Raw genomic sequence first — 24,900 nt, 5'->3', positions numbered from 1 at the left:
AAGTGATTGCTCTGGAAAAAAAAAAAAATTAGGTAACCTAGGTAACCTGGTCACCTTATCTTGTGACCAGAAAGTTGATGCCAAACAAAACAAAAAAGAATGTGTTGAGAAAATGCAAATACCTGAATAAATACCAAAATAAGCCTGTTTCAATGAGATTAAAATGCATTTAATGAATTGGTGTCTATCAATAATTACATATTTTTTGTTATGAAAACGTTCCACTTTTCAGCAGCAAAAAAATAAGTGTTAGTCTCTCAGTCATGGCCAACTCATTGCAACCCCATGGACTGCAGCCTGCCAATCTCCTCTGTCCATGGAAGTCTCCAGGTGAGAATTCTGGAGTGGGTTGGTATTCCCTTCTCTGGGGGATCTTTCAACCCAAGAATTGAGCCCTACTCTCCTGCATTGCAAGCTGATTCTTTACCATAGCTCCCTCTGAACACAGAAAAGACCTCCTCTCCCACCAAAGGTGGATGATGATACCAAGCCCTGGTAGAACTCTGGGCAGGACGATGGGTCTCAGCTTAGTAGGCCCCCTACCTTGCTAAAGCCACATTGGGAGAAGTGACAAAACTCAGAGTCTTAACTTCTATCTTCTTGGGAAAGCTCACAAATTCTCAGTCCTGCTTTCTTCCCATAAACCCATCTGTGTCATCCCTACACACGTTGATTGAGTGTATGTGTGGGTTAAGTACTGGTCCAGAGAAGCCTTGACCAACAACAGAACTAGAGTCCCAGCCCACAGTCCCAAAATCTGACAGCAAGAACAACAACAAAAACCATCTAATTTAATTAAAACATGAGGAGAGGAAATGAATAGACATTTTTATAAAGAAGATATACAGACAGCAAGCAGGAACATGAAAAGATGTTCTACATCACTAATCATCAGAGACAAAAATCAAAGCTACAATGTTAGATTGGACATTATCAAAAAGACAAGAGACAAGTTTTGGGAGGAATGTGTAGAAAAGGGAACACTTGTGCAGTGCTGGTAAAGATTTAAATTGGTAAGCCACTATGGAAAACATTATGGAATTTCCTGAAAAAATTTAAAATAGAACTATCATATGACCAAGCAAATTCCTCAACATCTTATAGCTCCTTCCACACACTATTATAGTTTTACTTTATTATTGCATACTATTTCACTTTATGGTCATATCAATTTTGCTTAGCAGCACTTCTATTGATTTATATTATGTTTTTTGTAGTTATAAACTCTATAAATTTACATCTTTAGTGAATATGAATAAATCTTATAAATAAATGAATAAGTATATAAATAAATACATTTTAAAAGGTTAAGGTGTTTAATGTTACATCTTTAGACAAAGCTGAGCAGACTGTTCATTCTTTTTGATGCCTCCTGTGAGCCTGTCAAACACCTGTGATTCCAAATTGTCCAGCCAAGGAAGCAAAGGAAATAGAATGCATTTTGCATTCTTCCTGTCCCCTGTCCCCTTAAGTCAGTTTGCTTTGTAAGGAATTAATTTCTTATGACAGTCAGGGTTCTCCAGGAAAACAGAACTAATAGAATGTGTGGAAGATTTACTTTGAAGAATTGGTTCATTTGATTATGTTGTTGTTTAGCCACTATGTTGTAAATGACTCTTTGAGACCCCATGGACTGTAGCCTGCCAGTCTCTTCTGTCCATGAGATTTCACAGGCAAGAATACTGGAAGGGGTAGCCATTTCCTTCTTCAGGGGATCGTCCCAGCCCAGAAATGCAACTCATCTCTCCTACATTACAGGCACCTCTTTACTGCTGAGCCATCAGGGAAGCCCCTAAACATATAAACATATAATATTTATACATATATGGAAAATTAATAATACAAGATTGCATAAAATTACACTAAGAAACTAACAAGGAAGACAAATATCATATGATATCACTTATCATGATATCACTTACATGTAAAATCTAAAAAAAAGGCTACAAATGAACTTTTAAAACAGAAATAGTGTCACAGATATCGAAAACAAGTTAAAACCAGGGTGTAAGGAGTCAGGAGAAATGGAAGTACATAGACAGGATATGTTATAAGTTAGTATTTTCTACTTTTGTAGACTCATGAGTACAGTGTAGTTAATGCTGTAAAAATTTAAAACATTTTGTTTATCAAACTCAATCATATATTCTGAGATTGGGTATCACATGGCTAATGGGTAGAAGTAACTAACTATTTGTGATTTAATTAGAGGGGAAGCAGGATTTTAAAATCCAATAAAGGGTAAAAGATTGGTATATAAAATACCAAAACCAAAATATTGGTTTATAGGGATAACATTTAATTAGCACACTCTAACTTATAACATAAACACCGAGAATTGAAGTGTACGAAGCATTTTTTCAGTGTTTCTAATGTTTTAAAATATAGAGTCTATAATAAATATTATTCTTAGTTAATTTTGGGGGGGAGGGGTTGCTTGGATCTTACTGGCAGCATGAGGAATCTATATGGGTTGTGGTATGTGGAATCCTGTTGTTGTTGTTGTTTTTTTTTTTTTCCTTGCCAGTTTCTGTGATGTCTTTCTTTCTTCTTTCCTGCTTTTTGTGGTAAGATTTTTTTTTTTTTAATTGGAGTAAAATCTCACATGCATCAACCAAAGATTCTACATGCTGTACAGCTGATTCACTTTGTTATAGAGCATGTGGAATTTTTAGTTGCTGCAAGTGGGAACTTTTGGCTGAGACAAGCCTGGGGAATCTTATAGTTTAAGCATGCAGGATCCAGCTCCCTGATCAGGGATCGAACCCAGGCCTCCTGCATTGGGAGCAGAGTCTTAGCCACTGGACAACCAGGTAAGTCCCTAGTCTTGGGAGTTTTAAAAATTACTCTATGTATGTGTCTTTTTTTTTTTTAATTTAATGAATTAGTTAATTTAGGGCTGCACTGGGTCTTCCTTGTTTTGCACTTTCTCTAATTGCAGAGAGTGAGGGCTACTCTTCACTGCAATGCATAGTCTTCTCATTGCAGTGGCTTCTCATTGCAGTGCCTTCTCATGTTGCAGAGGACAGATTCTTGGACACTTGGGCTACGATAGTTGCAGCTCATGGACTCTAGAATCCAGGCTCAGTATTGTGGCACATGGGCTTAGCTGTTCTGTGGCATGTGAAATCTTCCTGGACCAGTGATCGAACCCATGTTCCTTGAATTTGCAGGCAGATGCTTATCCACCGTGCCACCAGGGAAGTCCAAAACAATTTTCCCCATACATTTGTAACTGATCCAAGAGAATTTCAACTATGTTAACCAATTAATAACATCAGTGATTAAAATGACTTTGCCTGGCTTCAGTTATAGTTATTTTTATAGTCCCATGTGTGCAAAGAAAGCACTGTCTGTATATAAAAAGAGGCGTTTATTCATATTGACTGGCTTCAAAACATAAATATCAACTCATATTATATAACACCTATTTAATTTAGAACCATGCTTTTCCAAATCCCTGTATCATTCAATTATAGCTTGTCTCCTTGCTGTTAACAACACTATAAATGAATGTTGGTGATATTTTTGGAAGAGCAAGCAATAGAGCAGCAACTGTTCATAATTTATAATGCATCTCTTGGAGATGGTGTGTGAAATTCCCTAAAAAGGACTTGAAGAATTTAAGGACATGGAGACATTATTTGTTTGCTGCAAATCCATTTTCTATCTGTATAACTTCTGGCACTGCTAACTCCAAGGTCATTCAGATAGCCACAGGTTGCATCTCCTGTGATGGCAAACCTAAAACCAAGCACAAAAATGTTAAAAAAAAAAGCATAGGCTGGACATCTACATTCATTCCTCCTCTGTATGCTTCAGCACCCCCACTTCAGTTACTGTTAATGTGAACAAGAGAAAAGTGAAAATCTGTTGTTCATAAGTCTTCTGAGTAAATATATACCATTTCTGTATTTAGTTCCTTTTGTATTCTCAAAGTCTCTGCTGGAGTATCAGAAGATTATCACCATCCATCCCAAATCCAGCTATGTTGTTGACTAGGTATTTAACTAGTGCTTGCTGTGGTAGCCAAGTGAACTGTTGCCATGGATGGTGATAGACAAAAATTTCACATATTGAGATATAGGGATGTCATTCTGGTTTATATATCAATTTAATGCTATTTAAAACAACCTGTTTGTGGCCTATCAAGCATATGTTATACTTCTGCTTTAATTATTAAAGAAAAGGATACATTGACCAGAAGTAAAAATGTCCATGTTGGAAATAAAGATTAAATGTCCCTCTTCTTGAGACATCAGTGCTGGTCTCCTTTGGTGCTAAGACTCCCTTCCCAGGAGCTAGGGCCATACTGATCCACTGTGTATGTGCTGGTCTATTCTTTTTTTTTTTTTTTTTCCTAGGGGAAACCTCAAAGAAATGTAACCCCGACTTGTTTAATGTTCTCTGTTCTGACAAGATGTAAAACTGGGCTAGAAACCCTGTTTCTCTGGAGCAGTTTCTCTGAGTAATCTAGGAAATGGTCTAGTTTAGTCCTCAACTTGGTTGAAAAAACATTTTCTATTATTATTATTGATCATTTATTGATCTATTATTGATTATTTTCATTTCCAGTGGCCTTGAGTGAAGAATATTTTCAGTGCTCTCCTGACCTGTTTCATACATGTGTGAAAATAAAGTGTTTACTTACTAGTAAAATCTTAAAAGGGTTTAGTTTTGATTAAGGGAAGTGACTGTGCCCTTATATTCTATCTGCTCCAATGTAATGATTACATTCAAAACATCCCCACTGAAGCGCTCACAATCCAAGGAATGTTACTAAGTTCCTCCCAGAGATCATTTAGGGAGGATTTCCACTGGTTCCCTGACAACCTTCCTTTTAAGAATGAACTTAGCAAATGAAAGAGTGGACTGAGGCTCTATGGATATCAATCCTTAGTGGCTTTCCAAGACTGTAGGACCCTCGTGTGCCTCAGCTTTTCTCTCTGCCTTTTAAGTAGGGAATTAGCACAGTTTAAGTCAGTGGGTAAAAGTGGAAGGACTACATCCAAAGTTATCGTCATGATAAAGGTTTCAACTGAAATCATATTAGTTTTTCCAAAGGTGCAACTAATAAATGGAAGAGCATACAAAGGATTTCTATTTTTTAATTCATAACCTTTATGATATTAAATTTATTTTCTCATAAACACAATTCATACCCAAAATCACACATAAATACAATAGAAGAAAGTCTATAAACTTACGAGGCATTATATTTAGAGTTGTCTGTCCATTGCCAAACATGATGTGATGATTCTCTATGAAGGCCAATCCAATGGTCAAAAGGGCCTTTGTATCTTATCAGGAAGTTCTATTATAAAACACAGAAAGTGAAAACATATGTCTCCTTCATTTTACCCTTGAGTTCTCTTCCCCTTGACCTTCTCTATTTAAATGGCAGCCTAAATAATTGATAAGTTTAGAATCTGGTGGGAGACTAGTCTCCAGTTCTCAGCTTAAGTCACTCAAATATCTCTGATCCTAAATTACATTAAAGTGACCACACATCCCAGCTTGACTGAGAAAGTTCCAGGTTATAACTGCGGCACCAACATATTATTAATATTGTCATTTTCACTCCCCCAAATGTCCTGATTTGGATGATAAATTACATGTTACCATATTTCTTTGTACAATGGGAACAATACTTTTATCTAAAGGTTAACTATGAGGATACAAGAGAGAATGTGTCCAAATTGTCTCACAGCATTCCAGACAGAGAACATACTCAAGAAATATCAGGCACTAATATGCACTCCAGATCCCCAAGTCTGCCTGGAATGGGATCCTTCCTCTTCTTTCAGCTGTCACCCTATGCAGCCTATAGACTTCTCAGAGGCTAAATATTTAACAAAGAACATGATCCCCAAATATTTCTTACCAGCTCATCCTTAGTTTCAAACTGAGCAAGGACAGCTTCCAATGAAGTACAGAATGTCTGACTGAATGTCCAGTTCCTTGTGTCTTCCGAAAAATAAAAACATTTACTTCCAAATCCTATCCATCCTTTTAAGCAGGGGACATGCAGAACATGTGAGTCCAGCTCTCTCCTTCTCACTAGAAGTTGGACAAACACAGTGAATATAACAAATTTTCTCATCCCTTTCCTCTATTTTTCCACTTTCCATCCCGAGGTCAGTCTTTTTCTCTTTACATATGTATGTATACACACATATATACACACATATGCATATATGTTGTACAGCATATATGTGTGAAAGTCACTCAGTCATGTCTGAATATGCAGTCCATGGAATTCTCCAGGCCATTGGATCTTCCCAACCCAGGGATAGAAGCCAGGTCTGCTGCACTGCAGGCAGATTCTTTACCGTCTGAGCCACCAGGGAAATTCCAAAATGAGGGGTTTGAAGAAAAACATGATCTAATATCAACTAGACTCTTGTGCTTTTATGATTTTTGGAAATAGCATTTTGTTTTTCTTCACATCCAAACAGGAACTATTTTCAATTGGTAGACAGATTTTTAGAAATGCCTTCCATGCCCAAATGTGTTTGCTTTTCCCAATAAATAGCTTTCCATTATATGTATTTTAGTAGCATTTATTACATAATTTCCCTCATCATCATATTTTCCTTCCAGAAAGACATTCTCAAATGCCTGGCTATGTAATAAATACCCTCTATGGATGCTGCCCAATTCTCGGTTATTTGCAGAACTGCTGAGCTATAATGCATTGCCAACTAGTATTACTAATGCCTCTTAGGATGCTACTAGCCATAATGATTTATAAAGCACTAACTGCTAGTCAATATTTGGAAATTTGTTTGCATTTCACTGCTTCCCCAAACAACAGTCTTTTCTAAGATCATTTTCTTCTTTTGGTTTCTTGGAGAATGCAATATTGAGATATGTGATCATTTGCTGAGTGCAAGCTAGCAGTAGTTGCTTTCCCTAAATGATTTTATTAGATTGAGAATTGCCTTGGAACAAAATGTACTACAGAAACTAATATATGAATAAATGCATATATATTTTATATGGTGAACTTTTACCCAAGGTCAGTCTTGAAGTATGTATTGTACATTCAATTGTTGCCTCCTGGAGTCATCACTAACAGTCTTATTTCAGGTACAAAAGCCATCAGTACAAAAAAATAGTCTTATCTCAGGTACAAAAGTTGATCTTCAAGAAGAGAATCTGTGTACCTCACTTCCCAGGGGTCCATGGCCACTAATTGTTATAAAGAAATCAATTTCTGTAGCATTTAATTTCTGTAGTACTCTTTCCAAGCATCATACGGATTTCCCTTTCCCCGCAGCCTCTTTATATCAGTCCCTCTTACTCTTGACAAAAGAAAGGTAAATTCCTTACCTTTCCTAGATTTTACTATGCTACATTTCTTAAGGGTATAAAACCTTCTAGTTGACAAAATATAGCATAGTTCAAATACTGATTCTAGTACCAAAAATATGATATAGGGTTTCCAGAAGTTTTTTGTTTCATGTGAATTTCTGTCAAATATATGTAAAAATATATGGGCCCTGATTAGATACTCTGTAACCAGCAAGATGTTTTTGGTTCATAATCTCGCTTTTCCTCCCTTAGCCAACCTAATAGGAAATACTGTTGACTCAACTTTCAGAATAAACAGATTCTGATACCCTGTCCCACCTCCACTGTTATCACCAGGGCCAAGCCACTGTCCTATCTGGTGTGGTGCTAGAGGCCAGCGTGAGGAACTTCACCCATGGCAAAGGTCATGAGGAAGGAGGCTTGGCATACGCAAAGGCCTCAGGAACCCCCTGTTCCTGAGCATCTACCCCCAAAACCAGAGTCTATCTACTGTACTGTTTCATGCTCTCGCCTACATCTCTGTCTTTATAGGGGGCTGTTTCCCACCAGTTCTCTTGGAGAAGGAGTAAACATGCAGCTCCAAGTTAATAAAAATTCTGGGCAGACAAGAGTGTTTCAGCTTACGGACTCCTCTGAAGGTTATCTAGCTCACCTGTATAGGTTCGTCTGGCCACATGTGATTGTTTACAGCCTCCCAATCTGAGAGGCACGAGATGTTTTAGACTTACTAAAGGCAAATTCTTTGGGGAAATTGTCAGTATAGTGGGTTGGTTAAGAATTACATTGGTGAAGGGTTTTTCATTTGTTGTACCAATAATTACTGCTAATTCCCTGCCCTGGGCGTGACAAGGGTGTCTCAGGTCAAACCTCTCTGCTGACAGACTAGCTTGTGTGACAGGATTATCCATATTCCTGCCACTACGCACATGATTGTTTACTACCTCTCAACCATAAACAGCACAGAGAGTTTTGGAGTATTTTGAGAGTCTTAATTAGCATAGGGCTTTTCTCATTGTTGGGTCAATGATTGCCGCCAGGCCTCCATATCCTTAGGTACCTGGGAATATATTAATCAATGTATTTGGAATATAGAAAAGGAAATATAGTAGTTTTTAAGGTTAGCAATACTAGACTTTTTGAGTTAATGAATTTTCTCTTTTGTGATAGATCGCTGTACTTTGTTATAAATCATTGTGTCCTTGCTATGTAAAAATGTAACTTTATCACTATCTTAAGATTAAATAGATCTTAAGGGGAGATTGGTATTCCATGTGAACCAAGTTATTCAGGCTCTTTTTCTCTGCTAATTTTCTAATCCCTCTCTATCTGTAATTAAATAAGTTATTTCTAAGGACGCCGACTCCGTCCCCATCTTCGAATTCCCTGGATCCACCAGGGCTGGACCCCGGCAGTGTGGATTTCAACAGCTTTGTCCTAGTAGCTGTTCCTATGTCTAAATTTTCTTCTAACAATCTGTTCTCAATGTAATAGTCAAAATGATTATTCTACAATGAAATTCAGATCATGACATTCCTCTCCTACAAGTTTTCTTTTCTAGTTCCTCCCCATTGCACTCAGAACAAAATCCAAAATCTTTAACTGACTCATAATGCTGTGACCCCCCAGCCCATTACTCTTCTTCCTCCTCACCTTGCTTCAGCTGAAGAAGCCTCCTTGCTGTTCGTCAAACCTATCAGGAGATTCCTCCTTTCATTCTACTTGTCCCCACCATCTGGAATGCTTTCCTCACATAGCCAATGGCTCCTTCATCTCCTTCAATAGTTTGCTGAAAAGTCATCCTCTCAAGAAGGCTTGCCCTAGACACTTGTACTCCTTGAATGAATGAGTGAAAGTTGCTCAGTTATGTCCGACTCTTTGCGACCCCAAGAACTATACAGTCCATGGAATTCTCCAGGTCAGAATACTGGAGAGGGTAGCAGTTCTCTTCTCCAGGCGATCTTCCCAACCCAGGGATCAAACCCAGGTCTCCCACCCTGAAGGCGGATTCTTTACCAGCTGAGCCACAGGGAAGCCCAAGAATACTGGAGTGGGTAGCCTTTCCCTTTTCCAGCAGATCTTCCCGACCCAGGAATTGAACTGGGGTCTCCTGCATTGCAGGTGGATTCTTCACCACCTAAGCTTCCAGGAAAGCCCCTTGTACTCCTCACCCTGTTACTTTTTATTATAGTATCTGTGTCTTCCTGATAGAATAGGAGTTCACTGGCATGGGGATTTGTGTGTGTGTGTGTTTGTGCATGTTTTGTTCATGGTATACCATACGTCAAGCACTTCACACAGTGCCTGGTTCATAATGGAGCTCAATAAACATTTATTGACTATATAAAAGTGCAAAGAACATTGTAAAGTTTAGAGAACACACAACTTACCTGGGAAAAGAGGATAAAATAGCATTAGATTTGCAGCTAGAGATGCAATGAAGATGAAACGATAAAACTTGGCAGAAGTTACAAAAGATATAATTGCTAGGCATATCCTTTGGAGTATTCGTCCCGATTGGCTCAGCAGATAAAGAATTTGGAGTAATTTACCTGTAAATGCAAATGTCAGAATCTCAATCTCATGGACATATTAGGAAGAAAAACTTGACTTGATTTAACAAAGAATCAACCTGTAAAGTCAGCTGTACCTCACCTCTCCTATTGCCAACTGTCTTCACAAGAGATCAAAGTCCACAAATGATGGCCATGACCCAAAGGGGACCAGGGTAAGAGAAACTGAGTTTTTTCCCCTAGAGAATCTTCCAGTAATTGGAAGAAGAGCTAGGGAAATAGCAAGAAACAAAAAGAGTAGAAATCAGGATGAAAAAAAATCCAGATTTACCTCCTCAAATGAGAAATCTGGTTAGAAGTTCTGAGAAGAGCATTAGAAAATTAATCAATGTAATTCATCATATTAACAGAATAAGAGAAGAGAAAGGATATGATCATCTCAATAAGTATAGACAAAATATGTGAAAAACATAATATTCATCCAAGATAACAAATCCCAACAAATTAGGAATTGAAGGACATAAACCGATACTTGTCATTTGCAGAAATAGTACAGCTAATATGATATTTAATGGTGAAAAAGTGAACCTCTTCCACCAAAGGTCACGAACAAGGAAAGGATGTCTGCTCTCACCAATCCAATTTAACATTTTACTAGAGGTTCCAACCAGTCCATTCTGAAGGAGATCAACCCTGGGATTTCTTTGGAAGGAATGATGCTAAAGCTGAAGCTCCAGTACTTTGGCCACCTCATGCGAAGTGTTGACTCATTGAAAAAGACTCTGATGCTGGGAGGGATTGGGGGCAGGAGAAGAAGGGGACGACAGAGGATGAGATGGCTAGATGGCATCACGGACTCGATGGACGTGAGTCTGAGTGAACTCCGGGAGATGGTGATGGACAAGGATGCCTGGCATGCTGCGATTCATGGGGTCGCAAAGAGTAGGACACGACTGAGCGACTGAACTGAACTGAACTCTATTAGTGCTAATGAGGCAAGAAAAGTAAATAAAAGGCATAAAGATTAGAAAGAAGTCAAAGTGTTTCTAGAAGTCACATCCACTCACCTCCAAGTAGAAATATCAATTTGAAAATTATCGGCACATAAAAATACCTTCCCCAGAGCCAAGGATTCCAGGCACACCTACTCCCTGCCTCATCCCAGCTCCTTGTACTCCAGCAATTCCAGGCAGATAATGCAGCCTCAGAGAGCTTCCACCGAGGGCTTCCTGTGGGCTCCTAGGAGTCCAGGCGCCTGTCTCCCCCCTGCACCTGCCAACTCCAGCAGTTCCAGGTGGGGCTCCTGTGACACTTGGCTCCTGATGAACTCTTTAGGACCAGGCTCCCAAAACCCTTCCCTCAGGACTAGGCAGTCCAGAAAAGAGAGAGAGCCATTCCTCTTGGGAAAAGGGAGGGGGAGGGTAAAACAGCACCTGACTTCACTACACATCCCAGATCTGCTTTCCCCAGCATCACATTAGGCTTGACTCTGCAGCCTTACGTAACTCCCTGCAGGCTCCCACAAACCCAGGACCCCTCACCGCAGTGCTTGCCAGCTCCAATGACCCAAGAGACACCAGGCTCCTGGCAGGCTCCTGGGAACCCAGGCCTCCTTTCACCCCAAGGACTTCTGGCAAAGAATATGGCCCTGAATGTGGTGTAGAACAGTGGGCAGGCCCTGGAGATCAGACTCTCAGACTTTGCTTTGTGTCTACCTTCTCTTTATTGCCCTGCAAATGTTTATTCACCCAACTTCCCCTTTTTTCATGTCCGTGTCAATGACATTCTGCCCCTCTGCAACCCAAGCCACCACCCCCAACATCTTTTGTCTTTAGCTGGAGACGGTATTTCATGTGAGGTTTTTGGCCATTTTGATCAGTTACTCAGATTTCCTGAATCTATCCCGTGTATGTTTGTTAGCCAACTTTTCTTTTATTTTCTCCTGTTATCTATGTCAAATCAATTGAATTCTTAAGCCAACCAGAAAAGCAAAGGAAAATTTCTTCTCACTCTCCTATGGTTTGTCTCTTCTTGTCTCCCTCTAAATTTAAATGCCTTATATTATACTCCAAAAGAAAAAAAAAAAAAAAACCCACCAATTTATTAATTTGAAAAATAGTGTTAGGGATTATCTCACAGAAGAACAGAGAAATGAATCATAATACTGGTCTATTGGTTTTAACTTTAGTTTTATGTTCTAGAAAACCTAGTTAACTTACAAGAACAGTTTAAATTTAAAAAAAAAATGGCTTTTACACTTGCACTGCTCAAATAGTTTCAGCTACATAAGCCCTTGGCTTAGCTAGTAAACATTAAATCTCTTCAAGAACTTTCTTTTTGATTAAGCATGAATCCTGTGTTTTAGGAAATTCAATATCATCTTGTCCTTGATTTAAAAAAAAAAATTCAGAGAAAGGGAGAAGGAAAGAAAGATGGAAATGCACGTTTTTACCAGGAAATAGATGTTCAGTAAAAGGTATTCTTTCTGCTGGGCTGAAGTACAAACATGCATGAGCTATACTCTTTCTCTTTCTCATCAAATTTCTTATAAACTAAAAATGTTAAAGGATTTTCTGGTGGATGGCTTTAGCATCCTATTTCCAAACCCACACATTTGTTTTCTAAATTATAAAGTAGGATATTTATATCAATATTCCCAGTTTGGGGGCAATGCTTTTTTTAGTCAATAATTATTCATGGTTTTATTAAACAAAAGTCTATTTAGGGAACAGGAGAAGGAAATGGCAACCCACTCCAGTGTTCTTGCCTGGAGAATCCCAGGGAAGGGGGAGCCTGGTGGGCTGCCGTCTATGGGGTCGCATAGGTTTGGACACAACTGAAGTGACTTAGCAGCAGCAGCAGCAGCAAGAAATTAATTCTCAGCTAATATTAACTGGGGAGAGTAGAAGGAGGTTATAATTATTTTTTGTAATGCAGGGATGTTGATAATAACAACATTAACCATATAAATATTATATTTCAACAAATGCTTTTAATAATCAATCACTATGTTGTATTACTACTGATGCTCTCACTAAATCAAAACTGTTATACTTATGGCTGATTCATGTTGATTTTTGGCAGAAATCAACACAATATTTTAAAGCAATTATCCTTTGAAAAATAAATAAATTTTTAAAAATTGTTTGACTAAAATGGTTAAGTGTAAAAGATGCTCATATATTTTATGTTCACTACTGAAAATCTCTGGTAAGACACATTGCATAAACTACTTTGGTATCGTACTCTAAACAGGATGACATAAAGCTTGGCCATAAAGATCCACTGGAATCAAAGAAATAGAGAAAGAGAGAGAGAGAAAACACAGAAGTATAGCAGACCCCGAGACATAAAGGGGAAGAGAGACAGAGAGGGAGAGACAAGAGAAAATTATCTGGACACAAAATGGGCCTCAATAGATTTTAGCTGAAACATTTAATGATCTCACTGAAAAATCACATTTACCCTTTACCCCAAAAGGAAACTTTGCAGGGCATTTTTGCCACCAAGGGAAGGAAAGTACACTTTTGTATTTACTTGGAATTTTTTTGAATAAAATTGACTTTTATTCCTATTTCTTTCAGAAAAAGTGACAGTATCATTCAAGGCCCAGATGAAAAGTAACTTCACAATAATGCCATCACCAACTCCCTGCTGCTGCTGCTGCTGCTGCTGCTGCTGCTAAGTCACTTCAGTCGTGTCCGTCTCTGTGAGACCCCAGAGATGGCAGCCCACCAGGCTTCCCTGTCCCTGGGATTCTCCAGGCAAGAACACTGGAGTGGGCCACCAACTCCCTAAGTTTCACTAAATATCTTCTCACACTAATCACATCAAGTTATAGTAACTCATTTGTCTGTCCCTGAGATGATGAAGCCCTGAAATCAGGGTCTAAATGTAGTTTGTCTTTGTAGCTCTATGCCTAACAAATAACAGGCTCTAAACATGTGATTACTAGATTCAATCACACTACAGCATAGGTGTCATGGTTAATTTTTTAAAGCATATATATGTATTTATTCTTTTAAAAATTCTTTTTTCATTTAGATTGTTACATAATATTGAACACAGCTCCCTGTGCTATACAGTAGTTTTGGGCAACTTTTACAACTAGTATATGTATTACCAAATGTTGGTGTTTGTTTACCATTACTCTGAGATATAATCATCGGTTATTTAATATTGTAATGTGACTTGCCAGAGTGCAAATTGCCAGCAACCTGGGGAAAATATAAAGACTAATAAAATAAACCCAAAGAGCATTTTTCTATTAACCTCCTGTAACGTAATTGATGTGAAATATTTAAATAACATAAACAGTAGCATAATAATTGAGATAACACTTACCTGCCCTCTCAGCCACTTCTAGACCTTCAAACCATCTCTCCTTCTACAGAGTGAATTGTGAAGTACTGATACTCCTGAAGTGCAATTTCTATCTTGTCAGTAGTCAGTGGAATAAGTATTATTTCCCTCCCCAGCCCCCATTTTACTTTGTCAAAGTTTATCAATTTTCACTTACCAGATCGCCCCTCTTCCACGTTTTCTCCGGAGGTAGGGTCTCTCTGAAACATTTTCTCTCTGTCGCCATCACAGTAATGTTTCTGTTTAATCAAGAGCATATCACACTGTTTCATAAGTAGTTGCAAAAATAGAAAGTCAGAAGTGAAAGCAGTAAACTCCCATCCAGTAAGTGAGCTGCAACAAGATAAGTCAAGTTCACAAGAGCTTTAGATTTATAAAATGCAAAGTGCTTTTAACTTAAAAAATCTACTCCACAAATTTCTTTTCCCTGTCAAAATGGAATAACACGGAGCAGATTTATTTTCCTGCCTGAATCAACTAAAAAGATTAAATAAAATGTGCAGAAAAAATTCCTTTCTATCACTGGGTACCAATAAATGAAAGGTAGTGATCCTTTGGTGAGAACTGCAGTTGCTTCGGTTTACTTCACAGACATAGATTTGTTAGTCACTCAGATGCTTAGTTAGTTCAGATTTGTTAGTTCAGATGCTTAGTCATGTCTGACTGTTTGTGACCCCATGAACTCCAGCACACCAGGCCTCCCTGTCATCACTAACTCCCAGAGTTTACCCAAACTCATGTCCATTGAGTAGGTGATGCCATCTAACCATCTCATCCTCTGTCGTCCCCTTCTCCTCCTGCCTTCCATCTTTCCCAACATCAGGGTCTTTTCAAAACAGTCAGTTCTTCACATCAGGTGGCCAAAATATTGGAGTTTCAGCTTTAACATCAGTCCTTCCAATGAACATCCAGGACTGATCTCCTTTAGGATGCACTGGTTGGATCTCCTTGTAGTCCAAGGGACTCTCAAGAGTCTTCTCCAACACCACAGTTCAAAAGCATCAATTCAGTGCTCAATTCAGAGCATCAATTCTTCAGTGCTCAGCTTTCTTCACAGTCCAACTCTCACATCCATATATGACCACTGGAAAAACCATAGCCTTGACTAGATGGACCTTTATTGACAAAGTAATGTTTCTGCTTTTTAATATGCTGTCTAGGTTGGTCAAAACTTTCCTTCCAAGGAGTAACTGTCTTTTAATTTCATGGCTGCAATCCCCATCTGCAGTGATTTTGGAGCGCCCCCCCCCCCCAAATAAAGTCAGCTACTGTTTCCACTGTTTTCCCATCTATTTGCCATGAAGTGATGAGACTGGATGCCATGATCTGAATGTTGAGCTTTAAAAAGGTTACCATATCTGGAAAAAAAAAAAAAAGGTTATAGTATCTGGTTGAGTTCACAGAATCACTGAATAAAATAGCTGAGATTTGTACACAAATTTGTTTCTGTGCTACAGGCCTTTTTAACCTAAAGTTATACTGCCTCCCAGTGGTATAAACTTATATTCACAGGCACCTGTAAATAAATAGTTACATATTTCCATTCTTATGCATTTGGAAATACTGAAGATCTATTTACTTGTTTACTAGCAAAGTAATTTTTCCTGCATACCAAGGATGCTCTTTTTTTTAATATTTACATCTCTTTGAATCTGTATAATTTTATGCTTAAGACACACAATAAGTTACTTATATGAAATTTAACGTATATAGTGTATATGTTGTCCAAGTCATTATATCCTCAGTTCAGTTCAGTTCAGTCACTCAGTCATGCCCAACGCTTTGCGACTCCATGAATTGCACCACGCCAGGCCTCCCTGCCCATCACCAACTCCCGGAGTTCACTCAGACTCACGTATATCGAGTTGGTGATGCTATCCAACCATCTTATCCTCTGTCGTCCCCTTCTTCTCCTGCCCCCAATCCCTCCCAGCATCAGAGTCTTTTCCTATGAGTCACCTCTTCGCATGAGGTGGCCAAAGTACTGGATTTCAGCTTTAGCATCATTCCTTCCAAAGAAATCGCAGGGCTGATCTCCTTCAGAATGGACTGGTTGGATCTCCTTGCAGTCCAAGGGACTCTCAAGAGTCTTCTCCAACACGACAGTTCAAAAGCATCAATTCTTTGGCACTCAGCTTTCTTCACAGTCCAACTCTCACATCCTTACATGACTACTGGAAAAACCATAGCCTTGGCTAGATGGACCTTTGTTGGCAAAGTAATGTCTCTGCTTTTCAATATGCTGTCTAGGTTGGTCACAACTTTCCTTCCAAGGAGTAAGCATCTTTTAGTTTCATGGCTGCAATCACCATCTGTAATGATTTTGGAGTCCCCTAAAATAAAGTCTGACACTGTTTCCCCATCTATTTCCCATGAAGTGATGGGACCAGATGCCATGATCTTCATTTTCTGAATGTTGAGCTTTAAGTCAACTTTTTCACTCTCCTCTTTCACTTTCATCAAGAGGCTTTTTAGGTCCTCTTCACTTTCTGCCATAAGGGTGGTGTCATCTGCATATCTGAGGTTATTGATATTTCTCCTGGCAATCTTGATTCCAGCTTGTGCTTCTTCCAGCCAAGCGTTTCTCATGATGTACTCTTCATAGAAGTTAAATAAGCAGGGTGACAATATACAGCCTTGACATACTCCTTTTCCTATTTGGAACCAGTCTGTTGTTCCATGTCCACTTCTAACTGTTGCTTCCTGACCTGCATAGAGGTTTCTCAAGAGGCAGGTCAGGTGGTCTGGTATTCCCATCTTTCTCAAAATTTCCCACAGTTTATTGTGATCCACACAGTCAAAGGCTTTGGCATAGTCAATAAAGCAGAAATAGATGTTTTTCTGGAACTCTCTTGCTTTTTTGATGATCCAGCGGATGTTTGCAATTTGATCTCTGGTTCCTCTGCCTTTTCTAAAACCAGCTTGAACATCGGAAGTCCACGGTTCACATATTGCTGAAGCCTAGCTTGGAGAATTTTGAACATTACTTTACTAACGTGTGAGATGAGTGCAATTGTGCGGTAGTTTGAGCATTCTTTGTCATTGCCTTTCTTTGGGATTGGAATGAAAACTGAACTTTTCCTGTCCTGTGGCCACTGCTGAGTTTTCCACATTTGCTGACATATTGAGTGCAGCACTTTCACAGCATCATCTTTCAGGATTTTAAATAGCTCTACTGGAATTCCATCAGCTCCACTAGCTTTGTTCATAGTGATGCTTTCTAAGGCCCACTTGACTTCACATTCCAAGATGTCTGGCTCTAGATGAGTGATCACACCATTGTGATTATCCGGGTCATGAAGATCCTTTTTGTACAGTTCTTCTGTGTATTCTGGCCATCTCTTCTTAATTTCTTCTGCTTCTGTTAGGTCCATACCATTTCTGTCCTTATGGAGCCCATCTTTGCATGAAATGCTCCCTTGATATCTCTAATTTTCTTGAAGAGATCTCTAGTCTTTCCCATTCTGTTCTTTTCCTCTATTTCTTTGCATTGGTCATTGAAGAAGGCTTTCTTATCTCTTCTTGAGAGTCTTTGGAACTGCTTTCTGATGCTTATATCTTTCCTTTTCTCCTTGGCTTTTCATTTCTCTTCTTTTCACAGCTATTTGTAAGGCTTTCCCAGACAGCCATTTTGCTTTTTTGCATTTCTTTTCCATGGGGATAGTCTTCATCCCTGTCTCCTGTACAATGTCACAAACCTCAGTCCATAGTTCATCAGGCACTCTATATATCAGATCTAGGCCCTTAAATCTATTTCTCACTTCCACTGTATAATCATAAGGGATTTGATTTAGGTCATACCTGAATGGTCTAGCAGTTTTCCCTTCTTCCTTTAATTTCAGTCTGAATTTGGTAATAAGGAGTTCATGATCTGAGCCACAGTCAGGTCCTGGTCTTGTTTTTGCTGACTGTATAGAGCTTCTCCATTTTTGCTGCAGAGAATATAATCAATCTGATTTCGGTGTTGACCATATGGTGATGTCCATGTGTAGAGTCTTCTCTTGTGTTGTTGGAAGAGGTGTTTGCTATGACCAGTGCATTACCTTGGCAAAACTCTAATAGTCTTTGCCCTGCTTCATTCTGCATTCCAAGGCCAAATTTGCCTGTTACTCCAGGTGTTTCTTGACTTCCTACTTTTGCATTCCAGTCCTCTATAATGAAAAGGACATCTTTTTGGGGTGTTAGTTCTAAAAGGTCTTGTAGGTCTTCATAGAGCTGTTCAACTTCAGCTTCTTCAGCCTTACTGGTTGGGGCATAGACTTGGATAACTGTGATATTGAATGGTTTGCCTTGGAGATGAACAGAGATCATTCTGTCATTTTTGAGATTGCATCCAAGTACTGCATTTCAGACTCTTTTGTTGACCATTATGGCTACTCCATTTCTTCAGAGGGATTCCTGCCCCCTGTAGTAGATATAATGGTCATCTGAGTTACATTCACCCATTCCAGTCCATTTTAGTTTGTTGATTCCTAGAATGTCGATGTTCACTCTTGTCATCTCCTGTTTGACCACTTCCAATTTGCCTTGATTCATGGACCTGACATTCCAGGTTGCCATGCAATATTGCTCTTTACAGCATTGGACCTTGCTTCTATCACCAGTCCCATCCACAGGGGGTATTGTTTTTGCTCTGGCTCCATCTCTTCATTCTTTCTGGAGTTATTTCTCCACTGACCTCCAGTAGCATATTGGGCACCTACTGACCTGGGGTGTACTTCTTTCAGTATCCTTTCATTTTGCCTTTTCATACTGTTCACGGGGTTCTCAAGGCAAGAATACTGAAGTGGCTTGCCATTCCCTTCTCCAGTGCACCACATTCTGTCAGACCTCTCTACCTTGACCCACCCATCTTGGGTTGCCCCGTGGGCATGGCTTAGTTTCATTGAGTTAGACAAGGCTGTCGTCCTAGTGTGACTAGATTGACTAGATCTAATTTCTGTGAGTATGGCTTCAGTGTGTCTGCCTTCTGATGCCCTCTTGCAACACCTACCATCTTACTTGGGTTTCTCTTACCTTGGGTGTGGGGTATCTCTTCACAGCTGCTCCAGCAAAGCACAGCCGCTGCTCCTTACCTTGGATGAGGGGTATCTCCTCCCGACGCCCTTCCTGACCTTCATCATGGGATGGCTTCTCTAGGCCCTCCTGCGCCTGGCAGCCACGGGGTTGTTTGTTCCTCCCAGCCCCCGCCCCTGGTCTTGGGCATGGGATTGCTCCTCCCGGTCACTGCTCTGGCCTCGGGGGCCACCCCTGGCCTTGGATGCGGGGTGGATCCTCTCGGCCGTCGCCCCTGACCTCGGACGTGGGGTGGTTCCTCCCAGCCGCCGTCCCTGGCCTCGGGCGCAGGGTATCTCCTCCCGGCTGTCGCCCCTGACCTTGGATGCAGGATATCTCCTCTCGGCCATTCCTGCGCCATTGCAGCCTGGCACTCTAGGCCGCTGTCTCTGACCTCGAACATGGGGTGGCTCTCGGCTGCACTGAGTGTGCCACCACCGCCTGCACTGAGTGAAGTGAAAGTCACTCTATCATGTCCTACTCTTCGCGGCCCCATGGACTATATAGTCCATGGAATTCTCTAGGCCAGAATACTGTAGTGGGTTGGCTTTCCCGTCTACAGGGCTCTTCCCAACCCAGGGATTCAATCCAGGTCTCCTGCATTGCAGGCGGATTCTTTAGCAGCTGAGCCACAAGGGAAGCCTTTAGAACTGCTGTGCAATAGTATAGTCATTAATCACATTTGAGTATTAAAATTTAAATCAATTATAATTAAATAAAAATTTAAAATCTAGCCATATTTCAGGTGCTCACCAGCTCCAGGTGGCTAGTGGCTACAGTTGTGGCTGCACTGATGTGGAATATTTCCACCACTGTAGAAAGTTGATTCAGATTACTGACCTAGAATAAAAATAATAGTTTTCTTCCAGATGTTGAGCAAAAGGAACTCCAGCTAAATTTCTTTTAAACAATGAACCATATATAGCTCAATACATTTTATAGTAATTAGAAACATTAGCCGCCTTCAGTATGTGTGCTTGTGAAATGTATAGACGTTAAGATCCACGTGAAGAAAGACTGTGCAATGAATCTGTGGGATTAATATTTTTCATAGTTTTCTTTCACCATCTTTTGATGTCCAAAGACTCTGTAGTACTGTGTGTGTGTGTGTGTGTTAGTCGCTCAGTCCTGACAACTCTGCAGTCCCACAGACTGTTAAGATCCAAGTGAAGCAAGACTGTACAATGACTTTGTAGGATTAGGAATTTTCAGAATTTTCTTTCACTATCTTTGATATCCAAAGATTCTGTAGTATTTCTCCTTTTTTATTTCTAATATTATTGATTTGTGTCTTCTCTCTGTTTTCCTCAGTTCACTTGAGGTTTATCAATTTTATTTATTTATTCTGAAGTATCAGCTTTGCTTTATAGAGGCTTATCTACTTTATTGATCTTTTTCAAGGAGCCACCTTTCGATTTCATTGATCGTCTCTATTGACATCTACTGTTCAATTTCATTTCTTTTCACTTTGCATTTCCCTTCTTTTTCTGGTTTACTATGGTTAAAGCTTAAATATTTGTTTTTAGATATTTATTCTTTTTGAATATATGCATTCAATGTAGTAAACTTTCCTCTAAACACTTATTTTACTCTATGTCACAAATTCTGAAGTTATATTTTCATTTAGTTAAAAATATTTTCAAAAGTTTCTTGAAATGTCCCCTTTGACTCATATATCATTTAGAAATGTTGTTGAATCTCCTGTATTTAGGATTTTCTAGTTATATTTCTATGTAGCCATCTGATTCTAGTTTAATTCCACTATGGCCTGAGCACATACATTATCTGATTTCTATTCTTTTCATTTTTTAAGCTATAATTTTTCTGAATGTGGTCTAACATGGCAAATATTCAACATAACGTCAAGACAAATGTATATTCTGCTGTCATTAAATAAAGTAGCTTATACATGTCAATTGTTTTATATACAGTTGGTTGATGGTGCTGTTAGTACAACTGTGTTGTGATTTTCTGCTAGATGGGTCTGCCCAATTCTGACAGAGGGTTACAGAAGTCTTCAGCTATAATAGTGAATTCACCTGTCTCTCCTAGCAGTTCTATCAGGTTCTACCTTACATCTTGACACTGTTGTTAGGTTCATATACAAAAGAACTGTCTTCTTGGAGAATTAATTGTTTTATGGTTATGTAATGTCCTTCTTTCTCTCTGATAAGTTTTCTTGTTTAGAAGTTGCTCTGTGTGAAATTAATATAGTGTAGCTACTCCAGCTTTCTTTTGATTAGTATTCACAAGGAATATCTTTCTCCATCCATTTCCTTTTTTTTTCTACATATATCTTCATCTTTAAAGTGGATTTTTTGCAGAAAATACAAAATTGCATCTTGTTTTCGTTTCACTCTGACGATTTCTTTTAGCTGGTATATTTAAACCATTGACATGCAGATGGTTATTTAAAAAGATGAATTAATGTCTGACATGTATGTAAATGTTTTCTATTTGTTGCTATTGTTCTTTGTTTCCATTTCTCTTCTACTTCTTCAGCCTTATGTAGTTTTAGCTGGGCAGCTTAGATTATTGCATTTTCTCTCCTATCTTGTATCCATTGCACTTCTTTCTTTAAAAAAAATATTTTTAGTGATTGCCCTGATGCTTGTAACACAAAATTACAACTAGCTCAAATATGTTTTCAATTAATACTGTAAACCTCAAACGAGTAGTGCAATATTTTACAATATCAAAATAATCCTAGTTATACTCTTGTCCATTACATCGTTACTGCCATTCATTCCACTTAAGCATAAACTACAAGAACCTAATCAGTCATTATTTTGAACAAGCTGTTACCAGTGTGATCAATTAAGAATAGGAAAGATACATTTTAAATTTTCTCATTTATTCCTCAAAGTAGATCCTAGTTTCTGACTTGTATCACTTTCCTTACCTCTTCCTATTCTTTCCTTATTTTAACATTCTTACAAGGAAGGTCTCCTGGCTACAAATTCCCTGAAGGTTTTTATTCTGGAAAAAATCTTTATTTCCCCTTCACTTTGAAGGGGATTTCAGAGAATATAGAATTCTAGGTAATTTTTTTCTCTCTCAACAATTTGAACATTTCAATACACTCTGCTTGTTTACCTGGCTTCTTAGATAACAAAAGGTGGCAAGGTAACTTTTTTTCTTCTTGCTTCTTTTCAAACTTTTTCTCAATTTTTGTTTGACTTTCTGAAATTTGACTATGATATACCCAGATGTATTTGATGGAGGTGTGTGTGTGTGTGTGTGTGTGTGTGTGTGTGTGCGCACAGATTTATGCTGCTTGGTTTTCTCCGAGCTTCCTAGATCTGTGCTTTAGTGTCTGATATTAATTTGGGGTAAATTCTCAGTCACTGTTTCTTAAAATATTGCTTCTACTTCTTTCTTCTCCTTTTGGTGTCCCCATTATATGTTGTACTTTTTGTAGTTACCCCACAATTCTTGGAGATTGTTTTGGGTTTTCTTTCTTTTCAGTTGTTTTCTTTTAACTTTTCAGTTTTGGATGTTTCTGTTTCTCTTTCCTAAACTCAGAGAGTCTCTCCTTAGTCTCATCTTTTAATGAGACCATCAGACACTCCTTACCTTTGTAAGTGTTTTTGATTCTATGACGTTTATTTTTCCTTTCTTATAATTTCTATGTTCTCCTTACACTACCGATTTATTCTTCATGGTGTCCATATTTTGCATTGGAGTCCTTAGCATGTCAGTCATAGTTTTAAAAAAGTTTCCAGTGTGATGATTACAGTATTTCTGCCATATCTAAGCTCTGATACTTTTCAAACTGTGCTTAACTTTTTGTTTTTGTTTCCTGTGCTTAATCATGTATGACAGTGCCATGGGCTATAGCCTACAAGGCTCCTGTACCCATAGAAGTTTTCAGGCAAGAATACTGGAGCAGGGTGCCATTGCCTACCTCAGGGGATCTTCCCCACCCAGGGATTGAACCTGCATCTTTTGCATCTCCTGCACTGGCAGGGGGATTCTTTACCACTAGCACCACCTGGGTGACTGAAAACTGTGTTATAAAAAATATATTTGATCTTAACCTCTGATTCCTGGCAAAGAGCTTCAAAAATCATTATAATTTTTTCCATTTCTTAAGTCATAGAAGAAATAACTTTGTTATGCTAGTGATCACTCATTGTGAAGGTTCTATATAGTTTCAAGGGAGTGTCTGGCCACCAGAGAAACCGCCACCATATGATTAGAGGGTAGCAAATTCCTGCACCTCCCCTGTCCATAGACACATGAGCTGTGCTGCCTACACCCGACTCTAATGTACCAAAGACACTGAGACCTAAACTCTTCATAGCAGAACATTGCCCACATTCCACACTGGCCTTTGGTTGATTCACTTGCAAGAAATATCCAAATAACACTACAAGGGCTCTGAAGACTGAGCTGGAACCAGAGCCAACAGAAGGCCTGAACCTAGCCAAAGTGATTGTCTGCTCAAACCAAAAATTTGGATATATTCAAGACATTTAAACAAAGAGTCTCCTAACACAATATTTATTAAAAATGTCCAGAAGACAATCCAAAACTGTTCAGCATATTAGTAGCCATGAGAATTTGGACTTGCATGGGGAAAGGCAATCAACAGAAGCTGTGCTGACGTGACACAGATGTTGGAATTACCTAGAAAATATTTCAAGCAGCTATTATAAAGATACCCAATATACCAAAGGAATGAAGAAATAAATGAAGTCATTTAACAGGAATTAGAAATCATCTTTTTCCTCCTCTGAATTGCCTTCTAAATTGACTGCTACTTTTATCAAGGATAAGGAAAATTTTCCATCCTAAATTATAACACCCCAATTTTCTCCAACAGGTAAAAGTCACTTTTTTCACTTAATAAGTTATCAAACAAAATCTTAATACATGATTTTTAATTTTAATCTCATATATATGTATGTATATGTATATGTTCACATACACACACATATATATATAAACACATTTTTCTTTTTATACGGCGTCTAATGGAAGATATTTTATTTGAATGTTCTCTTAAATTTTCATCTGGAATTGTTCACTTTTTTAAATTGGTAATTTTTTTTTACTTGCCTTTTAATATTTTCTCTCCTGTGAGCCTCCCTGATAAGTTTTATACTTTATTTCATAATAATAATATGCTGCATCTGTGTAACACTTTACAGTATGTATTTTTCCCAGTGAAATTAATCATTCTATTGTCAGTCATAAGCTTTACCTTTTCCATTCTCGTCTCTTTCTCTTAATATTTCCTTTCCATTACCTATGAGAACAAGAATTTCCATATCTGCTTATTTTTATACAAATTATAAACACATTTAAAATTTTATAAATTATAGCACTCTTTCAAGGTCTCTCATCCTTGAAACCTGTACCTGTGAACCACTTTCCCTGTGTAGATACTAGAGTCTTATCAGTAGCATTATTTTATTACCTCAGTCCTCACTCTCATTCCTTACAGCCCAAATTCTTACCTCTTTTCGCAGTCCACACAGTTGGAAAGCATCTTTCTCTACCATATTTATATCATGCATTTTACCTCCAGCTCTTATTAGAGAACTAAGACCAGAGGCAACCGTTTGAGGTCGGAACTTCCTGAGTAACTGAAAAAGTCAAGCTAAGCTAATTTGGGTAGTGAAATAGTCACACAATGAACCATACATTT

General features: G+C 38.6%; 1 protein-coding gene across 4 annotated transcripts; it reads right to left on the bottom strand.

Moving 5' to 3' along the window:
- Positions 1-771: 771 nt before the first annotated feature.
- LOC101102973 (C-type lectin domain family 2 member D11-like) lies at positions 772-24,816 on the bottom strand. Of its 4 annotated transcripts, XM_060413431.1 has the most exons (7): positions 24,710-24,816; positions 14,957-15,547; positions 14,347-14,428; positions 9,705-9,866; positions 5,885-6,060; positions 5,208-5,314; positions 772-3,744 (listed from the first exon to the last, which is right to left on the bottom strand). In XM_060413431.1, the coding sequence occupies exons 2-7, from the start codon at positions 14,957-14,959 to the stop codon at positions 3,624-3,626; spliced, it is 651 nt and encodes a 216-aa protein (XP_060269414.1). In that variant the 5' UTR covers positions 14,960-15,547; positions 24,710-24,816; the 3' UTR covers positions 772-3,623. The 4 variants fall into 4 exon arrangements, with proteins under 4 accessions (XP_060269414.1, XP_060269413.1, XP_027823684.2 ...); XM_060413430.1 differs by having other exon boundaries at positions 14,347-15,547; XM_027967883.3 differs by lacking the exon at positions 14,957-15,547 and having other exon boundaries at positions 14,347-14,522.
- Positions 24,817-24,900: the final 84 nt, after the last annotated feature.

The sequence above is a fragment of the Ovis aries genome, chromosome 3 (assembly GCF_016772045.2).
Source record: "Ovis aries strain OAR_USU_Benz2616 breed Rambouillet chromosome 3, ARS-UI_Ramb_v3.0, whole genome shotgun sequence".
NCBI lineage: Eukaryota > Metazoa > Chordata > Mammalia > Artiodactyla > Bovidae > Ovis > Ovis aries.
Note: the sequence above shows the minus strand (reverse complement) of the source record. Positions and strands in the feature narration are given on the sequence as shown.

Excerpts from the sequence above, each read along its gene's own strand:
- LOC101102973 (XM_027967883.3), bottom strand. The coding sequence starts at position 24,741 with ATGCTTTCCAACTGTGTGGACTGCGAAAAGAG. Across the intron at positions 5,315-5,884 it reads TTGAAACTAAGGATGAGCTG|AACTTCCTGATAAGATACAA; the intron begins GTAAGAAATATT and ends GTTTTATAATAG. Across the intron at positions 3,745-5,207 it reads AACTCTAAATATAATGCCTC|GTTTGCCATCACAGGAGATG; the intron begins GTAAGTTTATAG and ends GCTTGGTTTTAG.